The sequence below is a fragment of the Pogonomyrmex barbatus genome, unplaced genomic scaffold, assembly GCF_055798465.1.
Source record: "Pogonomyrmex barbatus isolate J1 unplaced genomic scaffold, ASM5579846v1 scaffold13, whole genome shotgun sequence".
Classification (NCBI taxonomy): domain Eukaryota; kingdom Metazoa; phylum Arthropoda; class Insecta; order Hymenoptera; family Formicidae; genus Pogonomyrmex; species Pogonomyrmex barbatus.
Window position 1 is genome coordinate 843,976 of NW_028297109.1, and position 24,187 is coordinate 868,162.

The 24,187-nt window shown below is 37.2% G+C and overlaps 2 protein-coding genes across 2 annotated transcripts; both read left to right on the forward strand.

Moving 5' to 3' along the window:
• The first annotated feature begins 19,221 nt into the window (after positions 1-19,221).
• On the forward strand, positions 19,222-20,150 carry LOC148937516 (uncharacterized). Its single transcript, XM_089072096.1, has one exon. It carries the CDS (start codon positions 19,532-19,534, stop codon positions 20,093-20,095), a length of 564 nt encoding a protein of 187 aa, XP_088928222.1. The 5' UTR covers positions 19,222-19,531; the 3' UTR covers positions 20,096-20,150.
• A 723-nt stretch (positions 20,151-20,873) lies between these two features.
• LOC148937517 (uncharacterized) lies at positions 20,874-22,459 on the forward strand. Its single transcript, XM_089072092.1, has one exon. The coding sequence runs from the start codon at positions 20,889-20,891 to the stop codon at positions 22,164-22,166; it is 1,278 nt and encodes a 425-aa protein (XP_088928218.1). The 5' UTR covers positions 20,874-20,888; the 3' UTR covers positions 22,167-22,459.
• Positions 22,460-24,187: the final 1,728 nt, after the last annotated feature.

Genomic DNA, 24,187 nt, shown 5'->3' on the forward strand with positions numbered 1-24,187 from the left:
ACCACTGATCGCGCTAGCGCAGGAGTTATAACCTCGACATTGGCCTGTTATCATGTGCTCAAAAGGCTGCGTTCGACTCGCAGGTCAACACCTCAACGACGACTTCAGAGAATAGAAAGCAGTTCCGTGCGTCTACCCGAGTTTTTTTCTGATTAAATCAAAATTTTCCTTTCTTTTGAAGCTCGGGCGTAACAGTAAAATATATACTTTATATCTACTTTTCTAACAAACAAGTGAAACGAAGAAAAAAAAGAGTTAAATATTGACTTCTCTTAAAAAAAATAAATAAAAGGCAAAATATATATTTTCCTTACAAACAAGTTCAAAAAAGAAAAAAAAGATAAGTTAAATATATGCTTTCCTTTCAAGTAAGTTGAAGAAAGAAAACAAAAAATTTTAATGTTGACTTCTCTTAAAAAAAAATAAATAAAAGATAAAATACTTGCCTTATAAACAACTGGAAAGAAGAAAAAAAAGAAATGTTAAATATTGACTTTTCTTACAAAAAAATAAATAAATAAAAGGTTAAATATATACTTTACTTACAAACAAGTGGAAGGAAGAAAAAAAGTTAAATATTGACTTCTATAATAAACAAATAAATAAAAGATTAAGTATATACTTTCCTTACAAACAAATGAAAGAAAAAAAAAATAAAAAGGTTAAATATTGACTTCTCTTACAAAAAAAGATAAATAAAAAATTATGTATATACTTTCCTTACAAACAAATGGAACGAAGAAAAAAAAAAGAAAGATTAAATATTGCCTTTTCTTACAAAAGAATAAATAAATAAAAGATTAAGTATATATTTTCCTTACAAACAAATGGAGGAAAGAAAAAAGTAAGAAAGGTTAAATATTCTTTTCTGACAAAAAAATAAATAAAAGATTAAATATATATTTTCCTTACAAACAAGTTGAAGGAAGAAAAAAAAGAAAGGTTTAATATTGACTTTTCTAAGCAACTGGAAGGGGAAAAAAAAGAAACGAAAGATTAAATATATACTTTTCTTACCAACTGGAAGAGGAAAAAAATGAAAGGTTAAATACATATTTTTCTTAATAATAACTGAAAAGGAAAGAAAAAGAAAAGTTAAATATTGTCTTTCCTAACAAGCACTGGAAAGAAAAAAAAGGAAAAGAAATGAAAGGATAAATATAGACTTTTCTTAGTAACAACTGGGAGGAGAAAAAAACAAAAGATTAGGTATTGACTTTCCTAACAAGCAACTGGTAGGAGAAAAGGAGGAAAAAAAACAGAAGGTTAAATATATACTTTTCTTATTAACAACTGGAAGAGGGAAAAGACGAAAGGTTAAGTATTGACTTTTCTTACAAACAACTGAAAGGGAAAATAAGAAAATGAAAAGTTAAGTATTTACATTTCTTATAAACTGCAAGAAGGAAAAGATGGTCTTGGATGGGCCAAAAAGATGGTCAAATATTAAAAGAAACCAAAGTGTAAAATATATACTTTCTTAACAACAATTGGAAGGGAAAAAAATGGTTAGGTATTTTCGTTCTTTATAAATTAAAGCTTACCTGGTCGAGACGGATCCGTGCTGCCACTTTGTTTTCGGAGCGCTCCCGTATTCGTATCCAAAATGGAAAAGGGAATATAAGAAAGTGTGAGAATCTTTCGTCGATATTTCTAGTAATTTTCGTGCGATCTTAACAACTTTTTTTAAATTTCTTATCTCAGCACTATCGACTAGCATCGAGTGTAAACGTCCGTTTTTTCGCGTTTTCTTTGCACTTCCATTTCTTTCTTTTTCAATGAAAAGAGAGAAATGGAAACGACGGAGAGAAGGAGAAAATGGAAATTTACACCTGACGCCAACTGAAAACGCTTATGAAAGGAGATGATAAAGAAAGAGTCAATTGTATTAATTTTTTTTCCTTTTCAGAACTCACCGTCAAAGAGATGTTCCAAGTACGATGCCTCCTACGTAACGAAGAGAAGAGAAGAGTGACAACAAGAATCGTCGTCCTCGCGGGAGAAAATTCGGCGGGAGCCACGTACGTCGTTGTCGCGGGTCTATGCAACTCCTGCCAACAAAGGGAGGAGGAGAAGAACGGAGAAAGAACCGATGTCATGCCCGCCGTCGTCGGCCTCACAACGCTGCCAATTATCAAAAAGGACGGCAGATGCTACCATCATTAGCATCGGCCAGATGAGCTTGGATGAATCCGAGCTATTGGAGTCGGATTCCTCTAATCCGGTGAGGCCCGCGAAGGCAGAGTCCATGGAGACAGAGCCCGGTGAGGCAGAGCCCGATGAGGCAGAGCTCGGTGAGGCAGCGGCGAAAGAGGAGGAAGAAGAGGGAGTGCGGGAGAGGAGAGGGAGGAGGAGGAGAAGGAGCGAGGGAGTGGGAGAAGAACAGAGGGAGGATAACAGGTGGATGAGGGTTCAAGCGCCAAGAGGCACCGGATCTGAATCCTCTGTTGTTCCTCCTTGATACACTCCTACACGTCGACACGTATACCGATAGGGTGGATTTGGAGTCGGTAAATACCACTGGAACTGACGAGCCGCGGGGTCCCGATCTCTGTCGATGACACCTACGCATACATGCACGCGCACACGCACGCACGCACGCACTCACACTAACGCAAACACAGACACACGTACTTACATTCACAATGAAGTGCAAATATGACCGTGATATACATATACTTCCACGCGGTGCACCTCGAGTTATGCTAATACCGGCGGTAGCGTAACGCGAACATTAACACGTCTGTATACCGACGCAAACGCGGGAAGAGCTTCCAACACCAGTAGAAGTTGAAAAAATTCTATGTGTCGGAAGCAAAAATCTCCTTTCGCGTCAAGGTGCGAGGTCGTGTGTCGCTTCCACATCGTGTCGAAGATGAAAAGAAAAAAAAAGAAAAATAAACAATACATATAGGCCGAATACATGTTAACTATTAGGTGTACAAAAAAGTTCTGAGCTTTAGATTTCATACAACCGAAATAACAATTTAAATTTTATATATCTTCCCGCCCTTTTGCTGTTTTAAAGTGTTGACATTTGGCTTTCTAAAATGCCATACGGTTTGACATTTGAGCACATAACCTCAAAAATCAGTAGTGTTCACGATATATAAATAACAAAAGAGCATATTCGATTTTTCATCCACTTCGCGTTTCATCTGAAGAAAAATGCTGCTGAAGCCACTGCAATGATTTGTACTGCATATGGAGAGAACGCTGTAAGTCATACTACATGTAAAAGATGGTATCAAAAATTTCGCCAAGGAGATTTCAATCTTGAAGATGAACGTAGTCGCCCTCAAAAGATTGAAACGGACGAAAAGCAAGCACTGCTGGATATAAACTGCGTAAACTGAAAAAGAGCTTGCAGAACAGCTTGGCTTACGCAGCAAACCATTTCCGTATGTTTACGTACGATGGGAAAGGTTCAGAAGGAAGGCAGATTCCGCATGAATTGTCCGAAGACAACAAAAATCGTCGATATGACACTGCGCTCACTTTGCTTTCAAAGTTCCGGAAAAAAGATTTTCTGCACAAAATAATTACAGGCGATGAAAAGTGAATTCTTTATGATAACCTAAACATAAAAAATCATGGGTTGACCTTGGTCAACCTTCGACATCGACACCAAAGCCCAATATCCACGCCAAGAAGGTTTTGCTCTGATGAGATTGGAAAGGTGTATTACGAGTTGTTACAACCGGGTGAAACAATCACGGCAGACCGCTACCAACAACAATTGATCAATTTGAGCGATGCATTAGAAGAAAAGAGGCCATTTATTGGTCAAGGACGTCGTAAAATGATCTTGCTTCATGACAATGCTCGACTACATGTTACAAAAGCGACTCAGGACCATATCTTTGCGTTAGGCTGGGAACTTCTCTTGCACGCGGCATATAGCCCAGATATGGCGCCTTCCGATTACTACTTATTACTACGGTCGCTGCAGCATCATTTGGCTAATACACATTTCGTGAGATTTGAAGAGATACGAAAATGCATTGATGACTTTATCGCTTCGAAACCGGTGAGCTTCTATCGTCAAGGAATTCGCAAGCTACCCGAAAGATGATAAAAGGTCATTGATGCAAACGGGGAATATTTTGCTGATTAATATTTTTTTATTTGTTTTTGAATAAAGATTGAATTTTACAAAAAAAGCTCAGAACTTTTTTGTATATCTAATAAACTACAACGAGAAACATGGTATTTCCTCGACAAGCAGGATCTTAGTTACTAAAGTCTTTTAATATAAAATAAATTTGTAACAGCAGGGCCGTTACTTGTAGAATATATATATATATATATATATATATATATATATATATATATATATACATCTAGCTTATTTATCCTGCGCTACCTATCCTGCTTGCACGCACATCGCTCGCGCTATTTCACTCGCTTGCATGTACACCGCACACGCCATCTCGCTCACGCTATCTCTCTCACGATGTCCCACGCGATATCGATTCCTCACCGCCGAACCGACGGCGCACAGTGGGGAACGCCGGCTGGGTATATAAGCTCGGCCGGCCGAGACATCGAGACTAGATCCTATCTTGCGATCCGACTCCTGACACCGACCTGATCAATACCTACTATCTCTCGGGGCCAAGGTTTCGCTTGACTCTGCCGGGTTTCACCGGTTTTCTCTACCTTCGGGCTGAGGTTTCGCTCAGTCCAGTCGAATTTCGTCGACTCCTGTCACCACTCCGCGGGTTGAAGTTTCGTTCAGCTCCATCGGATTTCGCCGGTTTCCGTTGCTAAGGCAGGGCTCGATGTGACACTTGGCCCTGCCCGCAATACCTAGCCATCCAACCTGACATTAGCTTGTAAGTACATGTAAATACCACACGATAGAGATTAAGTCCGCTAGTCATAAGTCGGTAGCTCTAAGTTCTTTAGTTATAATCGCGCCGTAGTCACGTGTAAATAAATCGTTGTCGACCGCACCTGTCTTGGGCTTCTCGCCATCTTACGCCAATCGCTTTGCGTCTCCGCTTTGCTACCAGCGACACTGCGACATTTCCCGGCTCTGCACTGCTTTGTATCTATCTTTCTGTAAATAAACGATCTTTTCGCTGCAACCTGTGTTCGCGTAAGCTTGAATCTCCCCTACTCTCGAACCCGGACACCGACGAGCCGATCCGAGCGTCGAGCGAGATGACCGCGTTACAAATTTAATTAATAATATTATTAACTACGTGCTGCTTTCGCAATATATATTTCCAGAGGATAATAAAAGGGATTTTAATCGATATCAATAATATTGATCATCGAATTATTATAGAGCCACTACGTTGAAAGTCCGGTAAATCAAAGCGGCACATAGTTGGTAATATAATTAATTGAATTTATTTTATATTAAAAGACTTTAGCAATCAAGATCTTGCTTGCCGAAGAAATGCCAAATGTTTCTCGTTGTAGTTTGTAAGAATGATAAAGAAAGACCAGTTCCGAACTGTAGGTCTAAAAAATGTTTCGCGCTCTGTCAATCAGTATAGGCGACCCATTTTACCACCCCTCCGGAAAATTTCAAAAAAAATGTGCCCGCTCAAGAGTACGAAGCTGAAACAAAGGATTGTAGGGGAACGGAATCAAGTTCGCGGAACGAAGCAATCGAAACACGACAAATTCAGTCTCGCGCCCTGACCTCCCTCGACTTCCTACCGTTCGACCGGTATGGTGATCTTTACGAAAACTACTCCTTCGTCCAAGAGAGCGGAGCTTGAATAGAGGATCACAGCGGAACGAAGACGGGTCGACAGGGTTGACAAAACGTAACAACTTTAGTCCTACGGTCCGACTTCCCCCGACGCACTCCTTCGAAGATAGAAAAAAGATGGCAATTGAAAACAAAATTTTTTTTCTGGTCGTGTCTCGTCGTATCTCTCGTCTTTCTACGTTCGTGCGCGCGGAAAAAAATTTTTATCTCCACGGGAATAAGCCGAAACCGCGAAATCGAAAGTCACTCCCTCGATTCCGAAACTATCCCCTTCGCGCGGGTCGACCGCGCGGTCCATTTTCCCGTCTATAACTCAATTCTGAAAAAAACAATTAAACCTGATCGAGGCGGATCCGCCACGCCGCCATTTTGTTTTCGGAGCGCTCCAGTGTTTGTATCTCAAAGAGACGAGAGAATATTTGAAAACGCGCGAATCTTTTTTCATAAAAACCGTAATTTTCGTTTCATTTTGACAATTTTTTTTTAAATTTCTTGTCTCGATGAGCGTCGTCAACTGGCGTCGACTGAAAATGTCAATTTCTTTGCGCTTATCTTCTTACTTCCGTTTCTCTCTTTTCCGTTGAAAAAAGAGCAATGGAAACGAAGGAAAGAGAAACGAGATTTTAAATTTGTTTTAGAAGCCGACCGACGACGCTCGACGAGACGAGAGGATAAAAGAAAGGAAATTACACAACGTAATGTAATTTTTTTTCAAAATAGCAAAAATCACGATGTCGTCGATTTTTATCAAACGCCTCCTGCACGACTGCAGCCGACTCGAGAAGGAGTGGAGGGTAGCGAACCGAGTCGCCGCCCCGGCGAGAGGCGGGCTAGAAGAAGGTGTCGCTGCACGTGCGCTGCTCTCGTTACGATTGTAAGGGTTATCCTGACATATTTATCAGAAGGCAATCGTAGGTAACAATTAATATTTATTCTAATACACTTAAGTACAAAGGTAAGTATGTAAAAAACTCAAATAACGTTGCGCGTACTACTTTTTGAAGAGATCGAGATGAGCGACTCAACTCGCATTGCGCACTCTAACTATCGGACAGTAGCGCCCTCAGATCTGGTGTCAATGCTTGTCTAGGACCGCTATATCACTCTCCTCCGCAGTGACGTGGCCTATATGATAGGTCATGGCACGAAAGTTATCCATTTTTGCACTGCCTTGGCTGCTTGGATAACTGCTGTATCTCCCTCAGCGGCGTCTTCCAAGTTTTTCATGGTCTTCTGGTTGAGCAAAAAAGCTGGCTTCAAGCACTTAGTTGAAAAGTTGATTTTCTTGCCGTTGATATAGATCGTATATAGATTATCAGACCTTCTGTGCAAGATCTGATACAGTCTTTTGTAGGGTTACTGTAAGGTTTTTTAACGGTGTTGTCTCGTAAGAACACATGAGTACACGTACCTAATTCTTTATGTGCAAACGGAATGCGTTTGCTATGATGTGTGTAGGTTCAACTCGTATTCGTCTCATCCGTTCTCTGAACCATTTTGCGAATACAGTGATATCTGTGGATGTGTCTCCGTTGTCGAAAAATTCACTTTGCAATCTCAACGTAGTTCCGAAAACTATTTCCACGACTGAACATTTCAAATCTTCTTTGTAGCACGTTTCTTAAACCCAGAAGTAGAAGTTAGATAGATAGGTGTTCTGTCCAGCTGCTTCCAGTGCCGTGAGTCATTAAGGCAAGAGTGTGCGATGCCAGCGTCCTACTAATCCGTTAGAAGCGACATAGTAAAGTGACACACGAATCCGTTTGCAGCCAATGAGTCTGGAGAACGATGAACAACTCAGACTCAAACTCTGCCCTGTTCTGAAGTAATGCTATTCGGTGCTCCGAAGCTTGCCACCCAATTGAGGTAGAAAGCTGCTACGGTTTCTGCTATGATGTCTGTAACTATAGTTCGGGCTACCGTGAAAATCTATCTACTACTGTGAGACACCTGTATTCCTGTGAAAGCGGGCCAATGAGATCAATATGCACGTGTTGAAAACGTCGTGTATTAGAATATGTTCATGTATATTTCTGGTGTGTCTTGATATCTTCGCCCTTTGGCATTGTAGGCACGTTCGCAACCAATGGCGAATGTCTTTGCTAATACTTGGCCAGATGTATTTGGCGACTGGTAGCTCGGCCATTCGGGTGTGCTAACCAGGGATGCCATTTCATGCACGCTGCAGCACGTAGAGAGAATAGGCTGGCACACACACTAGCGCGAGTGCTCGTCCGTGTACGCTCCGCGCTTCGGCCAGCTTCGAGCGGTAGAGAAGGAGTACCGACAACTGCTGTCTTCTTCTTTCTCGAGAAACGCTGTACCGCTGATTGAAGCTGGCGTCTCACGACATGACACGAATTAATCATGCGAGGCGCGATGCCATTGTCGATTATTTTTACACTTTTATACATTTATTTTATTAAGTTAATAACATTATTACAATATATATTTTACAATATATATTTTTTTACATAAATAAAAATAAAAATTTGTAAATACAAAAATCCACTCTTTGCCAATATATACGCTTTTTATTTGCTAAAAGTAATTATTATATTAAAAAAAATTTATTGTGGTCTTATAAAGATATTTATATATAATTATTAAAAACTTAGCGTTTGTATATTGTATTCCTTGTACTTTTATTGTATTTATTTTCTATAAATATAAAACGTATATTGTTGCTTGACGGAAACCGCGAGAAGGTGGTGGTCTCTTTCGTCAGGAGGGAAATGTAAAAAATTATTTATTTAAATTATTAATAAAAAATAATTTAAATAATTTAATTTAATTTTATTGTAATATTAAAAATTAATTTTTTAATATTGTAAAATTGATTTTTTACATTTCCTTGTGTGTGTGTGTGTGTGTGTGTGTGTGTGTGTGTGTGTGTGTGTGTGTGTGTGTGTGTAAATGTGTATATGGAAAGTTATACCTTTTAATCTCGAATATATTCTTCAATATTAAAAAGTCAAGATGTATAGGACACGATACACGATGTGATTGAAAGATGGTACGCGAAGTCACCGAAAGACAAATGAAATCGTCGCGCATCGTGAGATAAACAATGGAAAATCGAGTTCGTTGTTTCTTTCTTATTCACGACACAGCGAGCAGCATACTCGACGACGCAATGACATGTTAGTTACAATTTATAATTATTTAAGAAATATAAATCACATTTTCAATCTAATTTAATATGCTTCATTATCGTATGCGTGTCGTGTGCCTGCGTGTGCTTGTGCCTGTGTGTACCTGTGTGTACGTGTGCCTGCATGTGCATATGCTGCGTGTGTCTGTGTGTAGGTGTGCCTGCGTGTACGTGTGCTGCGTGAACGTGTGCCTGCGTGCGTACGTGTGTACGTGTGTACGCGTGATTAAAATTTTATCATTATCTGATATCAGTAGTATAATCAATAGTGTAATAATGTTACTATTATATATAATATAACTAATTCCCAAACAAATATAATTTTATTTACCAATAAATAATTTACATTATCCTCAAAATAATTAATTTTTACATTTAGAATTAAAGTTATAATTAAAGTTATAAACTAAGTTTTTCTTAAATTTAACAGTATTATTCCAATAAATTCCTTAAATGAAATTTTATCTAAATACATTTTCCAATATATTTACTATGTTACGACTCTCTCACTTATGTATTAATGAGAATGACGGGCAATTTGTACACATTATAAATCTATTATCAATTAATAAAATTATACTAAATTTAATTAAATTCTTCTTCAATTAATTATTAAAAATTAATATTCGAATAATCTACTAAACTGTAACTCATTTTAAACCTTGTCCAAACTACATTTTGATTTGAATTCAAATTTAATATCAAAAATTTTTTAATTATTAATCTAATAATATAATTTTAAAACAACAGTATATAAATTTATAAACAGGTTCATCCTATATGTTTATCCTACCGTGGATTATCAATTTATATAACAAGTTCCTCTAATTAATTATATTTAATATATAATATTTAATTTTATATTTTTTTATTGTGAATATATATATATATATATATATATATATATATTCACAATTATAAAGAATATATTAATATTATTAAATTTATTTAATAAATATAATTGATAATAGTAAAACTAATAGTTGATATGAAAAAGAATATATCAATATATATATCAATATCGCAAAAATAAATTTAAGTGGATTATGTCAGCACTCTTATCTTTTCATTATTGTTATTTGTTGTTAAATATTTAATGCTTCTTTGATAAATTATTACTAAAAAGAATAATTAATACTTTTTTTAATAAAAATTTATCAAAGAAGCATTAAACATTTAAAAACTAATAACAATAATGAAAAGATAAGAGTATTAACATAATTTGAATTTCTTTTTGCGATTCATATCAGTTATTAGTTTTATTATTCTCTATTATTTATTAATATCATAAAAGCTATATAGCCTTTTTATATTCAGCAATTCCCTTTTATATAATAATATATCTAATATTTATTTTATATATTTATTGGTATATATATATATATATATATATATATATATATATAATATAAATATATATAATATATATATATATATTGTTTATTTATATATTTATATATTTATTTATATATTTATTCAGTTTTTAATAGCTATATAATAGCTATATATCTAAATATCTTTATAAGACCACACTAAATTTTTTTTAATATAATAATTATTTTTTGCAAATAAAAAGCGTATATATTGGCAAAGAGTGAATTTTTGTATTTACAAATTTTAATTTTTATTTATGTATGAAAAAAATATATGTTGTAAAATATATATTGTAATAATGTTATTAACTTAATAAAATAAAAATGTATAAAAGTGTAAAAATAATCAACATCGGCCCTCGCATGATTAATTCGTGTCATGTCATGAGATGCCAGCTTCAAATCAGCGGTACAGCGTTTCTCGAGAAAGAAGAAGACAACAGTTGTTAGTACTCCTTCTCTCCGCTCGAAGCTGGCCGAAGCGCGGAGCGTACACGGACGAGCGCTCGCGCTAGTGTGTGTGCCAGCCTATCCTCTCTACGTGCTGCAGCGTGGCTGCAATCGTACATGAAATGGCATCCCTGGTGAACCCATGAATTACGTCGAAAATCTTCCTTCATAATGAAAGAGGAAACATGGCCTAATTACATTTTCACATTCATGAGCAATCACAGTATATGGATTGAAGAAATTTCTGCGTGAATTCTTGCAACTTTAATGGTTGTTCCATAATGAGGTTGTTCCTTGTAGTAACCTTGCTAACTCTTCATCCTAACTCTTCGTTTTTGTTCTTCAACTAGTTACTCGGTTGTCACAATCACTGGGGGATATTAACAGTTTGTATTCTCGAAAGTGCGTCAGCTACTGTGTTCTGATGCTCTATGATATATATGATGTCGATAATGAACTGACCTATGAAATCTAGATATCTAGATTGACGAGGTGATGCTTTGTCACGACACTGGCAAAAAGTGTATGTTAGCGATTTGTGATTGATTTTAATTATTAATTTTCTTCCTTTGACCAGATATTTGAAATATTTGATGCTTTCATGCATGGCTAATAATTCTCTATCGAACATGCTGTATTTCTTTTGCCCAATTTCCTGAAAAAAAATCCGATAGGCTGCTCTTAGGCTGCCATAGGATGCTGATGGAATTGTTTTAGTTCATACCAATCGCTGTATCCGATGTGTCCGTAATTAACGATAAGGGTGCTGTATCAAGTGGGTGGGTCAATAAAATTTCGTTAGCTAGTTCCTTTTTACAGCGTTCAAAAGTGTTTTTTGTTTTTTAGCCATCTTTTTCCACTTCAGCAATCTTTTATCATTTTTTTTTTGATACCTCTTATGTATTCGTACAAAAGCTTGCTGCTGTATCTGCGTTTTTGATGTATCTGCGATAATAATTTAGTATGCCTAGGAATCTATGCAACTGTGCTATTGTCGTAGGCTTAGGATATTGTAAGATATATGATTTGTACTTTACTTGTAAGAGGCTTGATTCCATGTTGAGTAATAGTATATCCAAGAAATTCAACTTCGGTAGCTCCGAAAACATTGGCAGCGTTGAACGTAATACCTGCTTTCTGAAATCTCTTGAAGATCTGCAGGAGATGTTCTTCATGCTGTTCGTGAGTCTCGGAAGCAACACGTCGATGTATATTTTACAAAAATCTAATCCCTGGAGGACTGCGTTCATGGCATTCATGTTGAAACATCTGAGCAGCATTGCATAAACCAAACGATGAGAAATTCAAATAGGCCAAAAGATGTGGTTATGGTAATCTTAGACACATCCTCTTCGGCGACAGATATTTGGTTATACGCTCGGTGTAAATTTATGGTAGAAAAAATTTTTTACCGAAGCTTTAGGTAAAATCTTAGATATGAAGTATGAGATACCTATCCCGTACCGAAACTGTTACAGCTGTTAAATGCCCTATAATCACCGCATGGGCGTTATATTCCTGATTGTTTTTTAGGTATCATGCATAATGGAAATGCCCATGAGCTATAAGAGGGACAGCAAATTCCAGTACCGATCATATAGTCGAATTTCGCTTTAACTATCCGCAGTTTCTCACCTGACAAACGTCGAGGTCGGTTGAAAACTGATGGGCCTTTATTTAAAATGTGGTAAACTACTTCATGCGTAGTTGGCTGACGTGCTGCTGTGGTGAGCTCAGGAAACTTGTTGAAGAGATTTCGGTATTTGCAATCGCTGCTCACCATTGAGACAGACTGTAGTATGGATTTTCTATGAGCTGCGCCGTTGTTGACAGGTTGGTTTGGCGATCTAGTAATCTACGATTCCGCAGGTCGATCAACAATCCGAAATAATTAAGGAAATCGGCACCTATGATAGGCTGCGTTACATCTGCCACGCAAAAATATCATTTGAAATTGCGCCTGAGTCCCAAATGAAGTGTCAGCAACCTTTCTCCGTATTTCTTAATTTTTGTTCCGTTCGCAGCTTAAAAGAAATGGGACAAACAAATTTTGCGGAGCGATTTCTGGGAATAAGCGAAATATCCGCTCTGGTGTCGATTAAAAAACGCATTTCAGTTATCTTTTCCGTGATACGAAAAAATTCTACTTTGAATAGGAATGCCGCCTGCTTTGGCTCCTTGTAGACAACAACATTAGTTTTCCTCAATGGCTCAAGGCTTCTGAGGCTGTTGTGTGCAAGGAGAAGTAAACTTTCTTGCTTTCTGTCCAAAACGATGATGATAGTAACACATTTCTAGTTTCTTCTTTTCTTCGATAGTAGCTATCGGATCGTGACGCTGCTGTTGGAAGTTCGTTTATCTGCGTGTGGACAATGCTCGACCACATGTTGCAAAAGCGACTCAGGACCATATCTTTGCGTTAGGCTGGGAACTTCTCTCGTACGCGGCGTATAGCCCAGACATGGCCTTCCGATTACTACCTATTCCGGTCGCTGCAGCATCATTTGTTGATACACATTTCGTGAGATTTGAAGAGATACGAAAATGCATTGATGACTTTATCGCTTCGAAGCCGGTGAGCTTCTATCGTCAAGGAATTTGCAAGCTACCCGAAAGATGGCAAAAGGTCGTTGATGCAAACGGGGAATATTTCGCTGATTAATATTTTTTTGTTTGTTTTTGAATAAAGATTGAATTTTACAAAAAAAAGCTCAGAACTTTTTTTTATACCTAATATATACAGGGTGCTTTCCAACAAGGAGAGTTTGGTGTTACACAGTGTGACACAGAGAGATACTGTAAGACACAGTTATAGAGTTTAATTGGAACACATAAGTTAAGTTACGAAACACGCTCACTAGAGAGCGTAAAAGATTGTAACGTAGAAAGAGATCATCACGCATAAACATGAGCGCATTTTTTTTGTTATTATCCATTACTGCCAGTGCATTTTTTGAAGAATTATTGATACATATTGAAATAAATTTAAGTAAATTATGTGTGTTGATTATTTCATTCCTAGCTACAAAGCGCTTTATTTTATATTTGTGAAATAACTATGATCTTTTCGATTTGACATTACATGGAATTTCATTCATTTCAGGTGAGTATAATTTCTTTTCTCTTTCAAGGAAAACTTTTTTTCCTTTGAAACAAGTATGACATCTAATGTAGAAATAATTCCTTTACAATGCTGACAAAAGAATATATCTGCAATAAAAATTAATCCAATAGAATACTAATAATGGGTCTTCAACAAATACGTAATGTTTTTAAGCTTATATAGTTCTTTAAATAAAAAAAAAACTGAATATTGATTACCTAAGAATTTCGGGTTCGGTACTATGTTATTCGAATGCGACAAAGACATTTTTTTGCAGATAAAAAATGCATTCCGTTTCTCGCATGATACGCGTGATGTCATTTATCTTTATCACAATACATTAAACAAGGATAAATGATGCATTGTGCGCATGCAAGAAACGGAATGTATCCAAAATAATGACCGGATATCCACAATAATGACCGGAATGTATATTAGTATTATACTTAAAAAAATAATTTTGCTTGATATGTTGGCACTATTGACATCCGATATGGCCAAACTTAGGATTGAGCTATGTTTTGCAGTGTCGTTCTGTGTCTCTCTGTGTCATATATGGAAAGCACCAGTGTAGACAACTGTGTTACACAGTGTCGCCTGTGTACGTTGTTGGAAAGCACCCATAATGAGGAGCATAAATGAGGTCCTTTTTTCTGTATGTAGCTAGAAGTAGATGAGTGCGCCACCCGTGGATTGTCGTTATACCTATTTTCCGAAGATCAGCGTCAAAGACTGAACGCACCTCAGTTTCTGTATATACATTGATCGCACGTAAAAGACTTTAATATAATTATTTATGCAATTATTATTTACATACAATATAAGAATTATATTTTAATTAAAATATAATAATTATATTGCGACACACCATTTACCTTACCACATTAGAGTGCAGTGACCATTTGTTTTCACTGAAGATGGCTCAAACTTGAGCCGAAACGTTTGAAGATTCTTTGAATAAAAAAATTATAATTAAGTGCGCACTTCTTACCGCGCCTTTCTCATTGCCCCCTTTGTTTTTAAAATGTTAAGTTTAGGGGCCTGTCGTCCGATTTCGATAAAATTGGGTTCATTCGACGCGTTTTTGAAACGAAAGAATCTGGTAAAAGAAAGTCTCGCTCTACCAAACCGAGATATTAGTCGTTAAAGTTTGTGTTACCCCTGTTCTACAATATGTCATCTGTCGATGTCGTGGTCGTGGGCCATAAGAATAGACTAATTACAAACGAATATGGGGAGAATACTTGATTGTGATTGGCTCATTTTTACGGCCTACGACTCACGACACCGACACACAACGCATTGTAAAACAAACCTTATTCAAGGTTAGGAAACTTGACATACCGACGAAACGTATCGATATGGGCATGTGCTGTGACCACATGCGCATGCGTTTCAGTCGCTCCGTGCAATATTAGAGCGGTTTTTTAAATTTTTGTGAAATTGCATAATTATAAATTTTTTTTTTTAAACAAGATCTATAATTGTTCGATTTCACATGGATTTATCACTTTCCACATAAAGTGAATTTCCACAAAGGTTTTCCGAAATCCATTCTCCCCTCTCCCCCATGTTATGTGGTAAAACGAAGTCTATAATTGTTTGATTTCACATGGATTTACGACTTTTCACATAAAGTGAGTTTCCATAAGGATTTTGCGAAATTCTCTCTATCGTAAAACCGCGATGATTTGAAAGAAAATTTATATTCGTTCCAGTCTGCTATAAACGCGTTTGAAGAGAAATTCGGACAAATATCCAAGCATGTTTATTATTGTGCCATACCTTGGTATTTTCCCGAATTTTCCTCCAAACGCGTTCTATATGTTGCGTATGAGCGCCTGTAAATATAATAAATATATTAGAACATAAAATATAATGCATTATTAATAATTATTTGCAGTAAAATATGTGAAGTTAATATACAGAAACAATTCTATGTAAGTTGATTATTATAATATGAACAATTTATTTTATATATTAATAATTTTAATATTTCTTACCACTTAGTTAGGGGTTATGGATGTATGCGGACATGCGAAAGCTAATGTGTGGACAAAGCGGTGAATATTTTATGGATATAGAGGAATAGTAAGGCTTAGTAGGCATAAAGAGGAGAGGGTGAGTAGAAGCTGAGTGAATGAAGGTAGAGAGGAATAAAAAAATATAAGCGAGAAATAAGAGGTTTTAGTACAGGCACAAGGAAGAGAGGTTATGGCGGAAAAAGAGGCGGGTAAAATAGGAAGCGTAAGTAGGATAGGAAATTAAAGGAAGGAAAACAGTTAAAAATAGTATTAGAGGAAAAGGGAAGAAGTAAAACATTGAGGTTTAGAATAGGATGTGAGAGAGAAGGCAAGAATTAGATCGAGATGTGGGAAAAAAGAATTACGCGAACAGTTAGAGAGAGAGGTTACAAAATAGAAGATGAGAGAAAGATGTTTAGGGAATATCTAGAGCAAATAAAAATAAAAGAGGATGTATGGACAAAGAAAATTAGGAACCTAGAGGATAGATTAGAAGCGTTAGAAGATAAAATCGAAAGAGCAGCGAAAGAATAAGAAGGATCTGAGGTAAGTGAAAGGGAGGTTAGCGAATGAAGCGAGGTAAGATAGACAGGCAGAAAATGATAATAATAAGTAATAATAAGTAGGATAGGAGATAGGAAATGAACTGTAGGTAATCGAGAAAAAAGGAGAAGGTATTAAGATATTGTACACTACAAGATTGTAAGATTATTATTAGAGGGTAAGATTGATTGATTGATTGTAAGATTATAAGAGCGTAGGATTGTAAAATAGGAGAATAGAAGTTCAGATTCAAAAGACCTAAGAGATGGAGCTAGAAAAAGATAAAGGAAGACAAAGGAGAGAAGAAGAAAGGAACAGGATAAAAACAGAGAAGATGAAATCTTTTCAATGAGGCAAGATAGAACAGGAAAGGTAACCGAGAGATAAGGAAAGAAAGGAAAGAAGAAAGTTTAAGTAGCAAACAAGAAGTAGGAGAAGGAAAAGGAAGACAGAATGGAAGTGGGAAAACGAAAGAATAAATGGAGAGAAATAATATAAAGTAATGATAGGAAAGAAGATAAAATATGAAAAGACACAGTAAATTGGCGAAATAGGAAAGAAAAAGAAAAAAATGCAAGGAAAAAGAGAAAAAGGAAGATCTGAAGGAAAAGGAGATGGAGGAGAAAAGGAAACAAGGAAGACACTGGTTGGTAAAATAGGAAAGGCATAGAGAAGAGAGATATAGAAGAAAGGAAGAACAGAGGAGGAATTAAATAGGAGAAACAAAAGGAGAAAGGAGAAAGGGAAAGTAAAGGAGGAGTAGGAAACGAAGATATAAAGGAGAGAGAAGAATTCTGGTACAAGGAAATTAACTAGAAGTCAAGGAGAGGAGGTAGAACAAGAAAAGAAAATAAAGAAAAGAGAAGGAACGCTGCATGGAGAACTGTGAGGAAAGAGAGGAAAGGCAGGAAGAAGTTTAGAATGGAGTACATAAGAGCGGAAAAACAAGGAGAGGAAAAAGGCAAGCGAGGAGAAGATAGAGAAAATAGAAAAGGGCATGACAGAAGGTTATAGAGTAATAAGCAGAATAGAGAGGAGCAGAATATGTAAGAACAGATCGATTGAGTTAGGTAATGTAATTAGCTATGGTAGGATAGCATAGGAAAAATTGTACGTATTAATTATTAAAGTCAGTTTCGTTTTTGAGAAGTATGTACATAGTAGTGCCGCGAAGGATGGATGAATGGGTTAGACTGATTGTAAACCAAGTCCCCTTCTTTGGCTTGTATGCTAGAAGTGTAATAAATTTCTATTCTATTCTATTTCTTACCATTTTCTATTTCTTACCAGGATCGACGAAGTTTTAGGAGTGGAGTAGTGATACTAGGCCGGTTCTAACCCAAGAGCTCTGAGCGGGGTGCGGGTCTGCGGGGTAAAGGAGAGGGTAACTCGGGGACGCGGGAGTAAAGGAGAGGGGGTAACTGGTAGGCATAGGCGGGGAAAGGGGAATGCTTTGTCGATGATCCTTTGGAATGTATTTTTGAGGGGGGGAAGGGGGAATCTTTTTTGTCTAGGAAGAGCTGCTAGAAAATATATTTTTTTGTAGAAATTGATGTAGGAAAAAAAATGAAAAAAAAGCGCCGATATTCCGGCTGCTATCTAAACAAATTGCTATTTGGAAGATTTATAATGATGTCCCGATTTAGAAAAAAATATTGACGACTGTACGTGTCACAGCATGTTAAGAGAAGCGCCAATAATCCGGCTGCTATAAACAAATGTATATGTTGCAACGAATTAATTTCGAACAATCTCGAAAAATCCGTTATTTAATGAAAATAATGTACCTAAACAAATTGCGATTCGGAAGATTTATAATGATGTCCCGACTTAGAAAAAATAGCATTGACGACTGTATGTGTCGTAGCATGATAAGAAAAGTGTCGATACTTCGGCTGCAATAAACAAATGTACGTGTCACAACGTGTTAGTTTCGAACAATCTCAAAAATCCGTTGTTTAATGAAAATAATGTACCTAAACAAATTCGAAAGATTTATAATGATATCCCGATTTAGAAAAAATAGCATTGACAATTGTACGTGTCACAGCATGGTAAGAGAAGCGCCAATAATTCGGCTGCTAAACAAATGTACATGTTGTAACGAGTTAATTTCGAACAATCTCGAAAAATTAATTATTCAATAAAAATAAGTCGGTAAATGGACACTTCTTCTCTCTTAATTTTTTCCTAATAATAAGTATTGAAACATGTTCATTCCTGTTTGGTCAAGTCCAAGTTTTCACGTAAGAGCCAAATAAATTTTGACAGTGACACGGAACGAAAACTATAAAACTGAATGATTTTTTACGATTTATCGATGTTACACCGATAAATAATATTCCATCATAAATACCAAGTTTCTTTCTTTTTATGTTGAAAAAAAACTATTTCCGGATTGATATTATTCCAACTGTTACTTTCAAGTTATGCTGTCTTTAAAAAAAAAGTCATCAAATCTTTTCTATCGAATCTTCTTATCGGAGAAAAAATTGAGGGTAAAAAAAATGGGAAAACTTGGGCTGCTATAAAAATCCAAATTGTGACTCGAAAAACCTATGACCATGCTTCGAGTTTGACAAAGGGACAGCGAAATTACAGATGATATATAGTAGATCATTGGGTATGCGAGATCACAGTAGATTTTCCGAAGTCTCGAAGTGAATATCGACTGCAATACTGTGTGTAAGAAAAATAGTTGACGATGAATAATGTGTTAAATATAAAAAATGTGTTTAATATAAACATGGAAAACCTTAGGAATATAGTGGACGAAGAGTTTGGAGATGAACTAGAAATGGAGATTAATAATATTGACAATATTAACATTGACATTGAAGACGAAGATGAACATGCGTTGTCTGACGACAGTGACTGCATAAGTGATATGAGTGATGAACTTATGGATTATTCAGAAAAAATTGTTACGCGTTCGGAATTTCTTGCGTTGAATAATAATAAAAAGTATTGTTCAATACAATTTTATTATTCGACAGGTGGTGCTCTAATTATATGTGCCGAACGCATGGTTCGTCTGGCGGACACTGACATTGGAGTATTGTATGCCGTTAGGAAGCATGAGATAAATACTCTTGATGCGTTAAACGGTCGATTTTGCTCCAATTGCCAACAGTCCGTCTGTGTGATAATGCCATGCAATATGTGCCCAATTTGCACCGCATAAAAAAAAGACGATATTATGGACAAATCACGTGCAAGTGCAAGTGCTTCGTGGGACGCAGTATAAAAAAATGGAACATCTCGAGCGAGTGGAACGAGCTGCTAGAACAATGCAGCCAGGTCGCTACTTTGGTGGAGTGTTTCGCGTGGCTGCAACAATGCGACGAGTGTATCGAACAACTCGAAGAACTTAGTCGTGTTAAGCGTCCTCGACTCACCGTTGCAAATAGACAATCTGTAGTGGCGAGGATCGCACGACTCGCGGGTGCAAAGGTACAATTAGAAAGACGTTTCGTGCACGTTAGCGAGTACGCGAGCACCAGTAGAGACAATGGATCTCTCGTTTGGCGCGAGATTGATACGGCGTTTGAAAGCCGTATATTGACTGGTGCGGTGATCAACGTGAACTATATCGAGCCGCGACGATTTTTGGAAGATGCCAGTGGTGTAGTGCTCGAACGAGTGCGAGACATTATAGAAAGACACAATAATGTAAAAGTAAACACCGCGTTCAACGGCGAGTTTGACGGGCGATAAACGCGCCAATAAAAGTATAAACACTAAAAATAGTAAACTCTTTCGAGTGTCAAATGTGGACGAGTGGTACGAGCAGCACGTCATCGAACCTACGTTGACATCACTCGAAGAATTTCAAGAACGCGACAGTGGATGGGCGCTATCACATATATTAAATTTAACAATTAATGTTAATAAATATAATCCAATGCACGCGGGGTGTTACATCGAGTTACCGCGGGAAATTATGTTAAAGAGAGCGGTAATTAACGTGCAGTCAACGGACAATGCGTGTTTCGCATGGTCAGTGGTCGCGGCCTTGCATCCGGTCGAAAGGCATACAAATCGGGAATCATCGTATCCACATTATACGACGGTGTTAAATCTCCAAGACATTACGTTTCCGATGACGTTGAATCAAATTAAAAAGTTCGAACATCTCAACGAAATCTCTATCAACGTCTATGGTATCAAGGAAAAGGAGATTCTCCCAATACATCTGACAACAAAGAAAATGAAGAAACATGCAAATTTGTTGTATATGCAGGATCCGCGCGACGATAATGGACACTTCGCGTACATCGAAAACTTATCCCGTCTTGTGAGCTCGCAACTAAATAAAAAAGAATACAAGAAATACTTTTGTGATCGGTACGTATGCACATTTTTTAACAAAATATGTAAAATATGTAAAATATTTTATAATTGTTAATTTAAATAAAAATACTAAAAAATCATGTTTTCCGTTTGCAGATGTTTACATTATTTTAATTCATCCGAGAAATTGGAATCGCATACGGTGGATTGCGAACGGATGAATGATTGCGCCATCCGACTGCCGAATGAAGACGACAAGTGGCTCGACTTCAAGAACTACTGCAACAAAGAACGACTTCCATTCATCGTTTCATCTACGCAGATCTTGAGTGCACTGCGAAGGATGGAGCCACAAAGAGAAAACACGTCGTACACATATCAACAGCAGCACAAGGTATTTAGCATAGGATATTATGTGCGATGCTCGTACAACGATGCGTTATCGGCGTATCAATTTCGTCGCGGCGAAGACTGCGTTGCATGGTTCGTTCAACAACTCGAAAATTTGGCGCATCAAATAAAAATTTTGTTATCCGCGAATGTCCCTATGGAAACATTATCGAGAGATCAGTGGGAGACATACCGTAGCGCGACGCATTGTCACATTTGTGAGAAATCATTTGCGTCGGACGACACGCGGGTACGTGATCATTGCCACCTTACCGGTCGTTTCCGCGGACCCGCACATTCGAATTGCAATCTAAACTATAAAAAATCATATTGCATTCCTGTAGTCTTTCACAATTTATCCGGTTATGACGCGCACTTTGTTATCACAGAAATAGCTACGGCGTATGAAGGCAAAATTGACGTGCTGCCGATAACAAAAGAAAAATACATTTCATTCATTAAACATGTCAAAGATAGATCAGATTCGCAAAATTGTGTACAATTACGATTCATCGATTCGTACAAATTTTTGAGTACCAGTCTCGATAAATTGACATCTTTTTTAAGTAGAGAGAAATTGAAAATTTTACATTCCGAATTTTCCACGTTATCGAACGAGGATTTTGATTTGTTGACGCGTAAAGGTGTCTTTCCTTATGAATACGTGGATCGCGCGGACAAGGACACGCGCCTACCATCGCGCGAATCATTTTATAGCTCGTTGACCGGTAACACAGTGTCGGAGAATGATTACGCGCACGCCGTGAACATCTGGCAGCGGTTCTCTATTGAAACCTTAGGCGAATATAGCGATCTATATTTGAAGACTGATGTCTTGTTATTGGCCGACGTTTTTGAAAATTTCCGTGAAAGTTGTATCAAAAGTTACAGTCTCGATCCCGCTCATTACTACACATTGCCAGGTTTCACGTGGGACGCCATGCTGAAACATACGCGTGTAAAATTTGAGTTGCTCATCGACATCGATATGGTTATGTTTATCGAGCGCGGTATACGCGGCGGCCTCAGTCAATGTTCCAACAGATACACGCAGGCCAATAACAAGTACATTCGTACGACCCGTCGAAACCGTCGTCGTATTTGATGTACTACGACGTGAACAATTTATACGGATGGGCGATGTGTCAACCGCTGCCCTATGCCAAATTTCGATGGGTTGAAGACATCGCTTTGATGCAAGCGCGATCGCTCCGGATTCGTCGACGGGTTATATTCTCGAGGTCGATCTCGAGTATCCGCATCATCTGCACGACCGACACACCGATTTACCTTTTTGTCCGACGCACGATAAACCACCCGGCACGCGGCAGAATAAACTTCTCGCGACGCTATATGACAAAAAGCGATATGTCATCCACTATCGTAACCTGCAGCAATGTACGCGTCACGGTCTTCGTATCGCAAAAATACACCGCGTACTACAATTCGCTCAATCCACCTGGCTACGCGATTACATCGAATTTAATACACAGCTTAGAATGTGCGCGAAAAACGATTTCGAAAAAAATTTATACAAATTAATGAACAACGCGATATTCGGTAAAACGATGGAAAATATCCGGAATCACGTGGATGTAAAATAACGAAATGGGACGATAAGGTGCGGAGGCAATGATCGCGAAACTAAATTTCCACAGCCGCAGCGTCTTTGCGGAAAATTTAATCGCCGTCGAACTGCGTAAACTCGAGGTAAAATTCAACAAGCCGATTTATGTGGGTATGTGTATACTCGATATATCAAAAATCTGCTTGTACGAATTTCATCACGAATATATGTTACCGCTGTATCGCGACAAATGTAAAATCATGTACACCGACACAGACAGTCTTGTATATCACATTGAATGTGATGATGTGTACGAGACGATGAAACGCGATATCGCTAGATTCGATACGAGCGATTATCCGGCGAACAACGCATATGGTATGTCTCTCGTGAATAAAAAAGTACCCGGCCTAATGAAGGACGAAAATAACGGCGATTATGACGGAATTTGTCGGACTCAGAGCGAAAATGTATGCGATGAGAGTGGATGGTAAAAAGGACACCAAAAAGGCGAAAGGTATAAAAAAATAACGTCGTAGCGCGAACAATAACATTCGATGATTATACACGGTGTTTGAATGAAGAGATCGAAATGACTCGTCGCCAGTCATGTATAAGATCCAAATTACACCAAGTATATACGGTATCCGAGTCAAAAATTGCTCTGAGTTCATACGATGACAAACGATACATCATACCGGATTCGACGGAAACGTTACCATTGGCGAATACCTTTGTAATATACATGTATTTTTTTATATATAGTTTTATACATATTATAGTTTTATACATACATTTTGTACATATATGTACGTATTTCTTATAGTTTATATATACATATGTACATATGTACGTATGTACATACGTACATATGTATATATAATAATATATGTATATATATGTATATATGTATATATAATATAATATATGTACATATGTACGTATGTACATATGTACAGTATGTAATGTACGTACATATATATGTACGTATGCATATACATATATACGTATGTATGTATTTATGTATGTATGTACATATGTACGTATGTATTTATGTACGTGTGTACGTATGTATATACATACTTGTAGTTTATGCACATATGTACGTATGCATATACATATGTATGTATTTCTTATAATTTATATGTACTTGTAGTTTATATTGTTGTAGCCTACAACCAATAATAAAAGTAGTCCGCATGGCAACAAAATTAGGTTGCACGAACCTCGAAAAGTCTTTCGAAAGATTACACAAATGTGTGATCGCCGAAATCGCGACCAGTCTTTCGAAAGACCGCAGAAATGCATCGCGAGAACATTGCGAAAAAGCTGATCAGCAAATTCCTAAATTTGATGATCAAATCGAGCATAATATTGATTGATCAATATCACGCAACCGATCGACGCAATCGATCAGAATGCTGACCAGGCATCGATCAGACTATATAACCGGTTACACAAGGCGTAATAGATAGAGTCGGGAATCAATCAAACACAACGTGTCGTTCGGAATTGTCATTATAATTATCGCGCAAGATATTACACGAGCACAGCGAAGT

What these genes read in the sequence shown, in the direction of transcription:
- LOC148937516 (XM_089072096.1), top strand. Translation starts at nt 19,532, where the DNA reads ATGCAATATGTGCCCAATTTGCACCGCATAAAAAAAAGACGATATTAT.
- LOC148937517 (XM_089072092.1), top strand. Translation starts at nt 20,889, where the DNA reads ATGAATGATTGCGCCATCCGACTGCCGAATGAAGACGACAAGTGGCTC.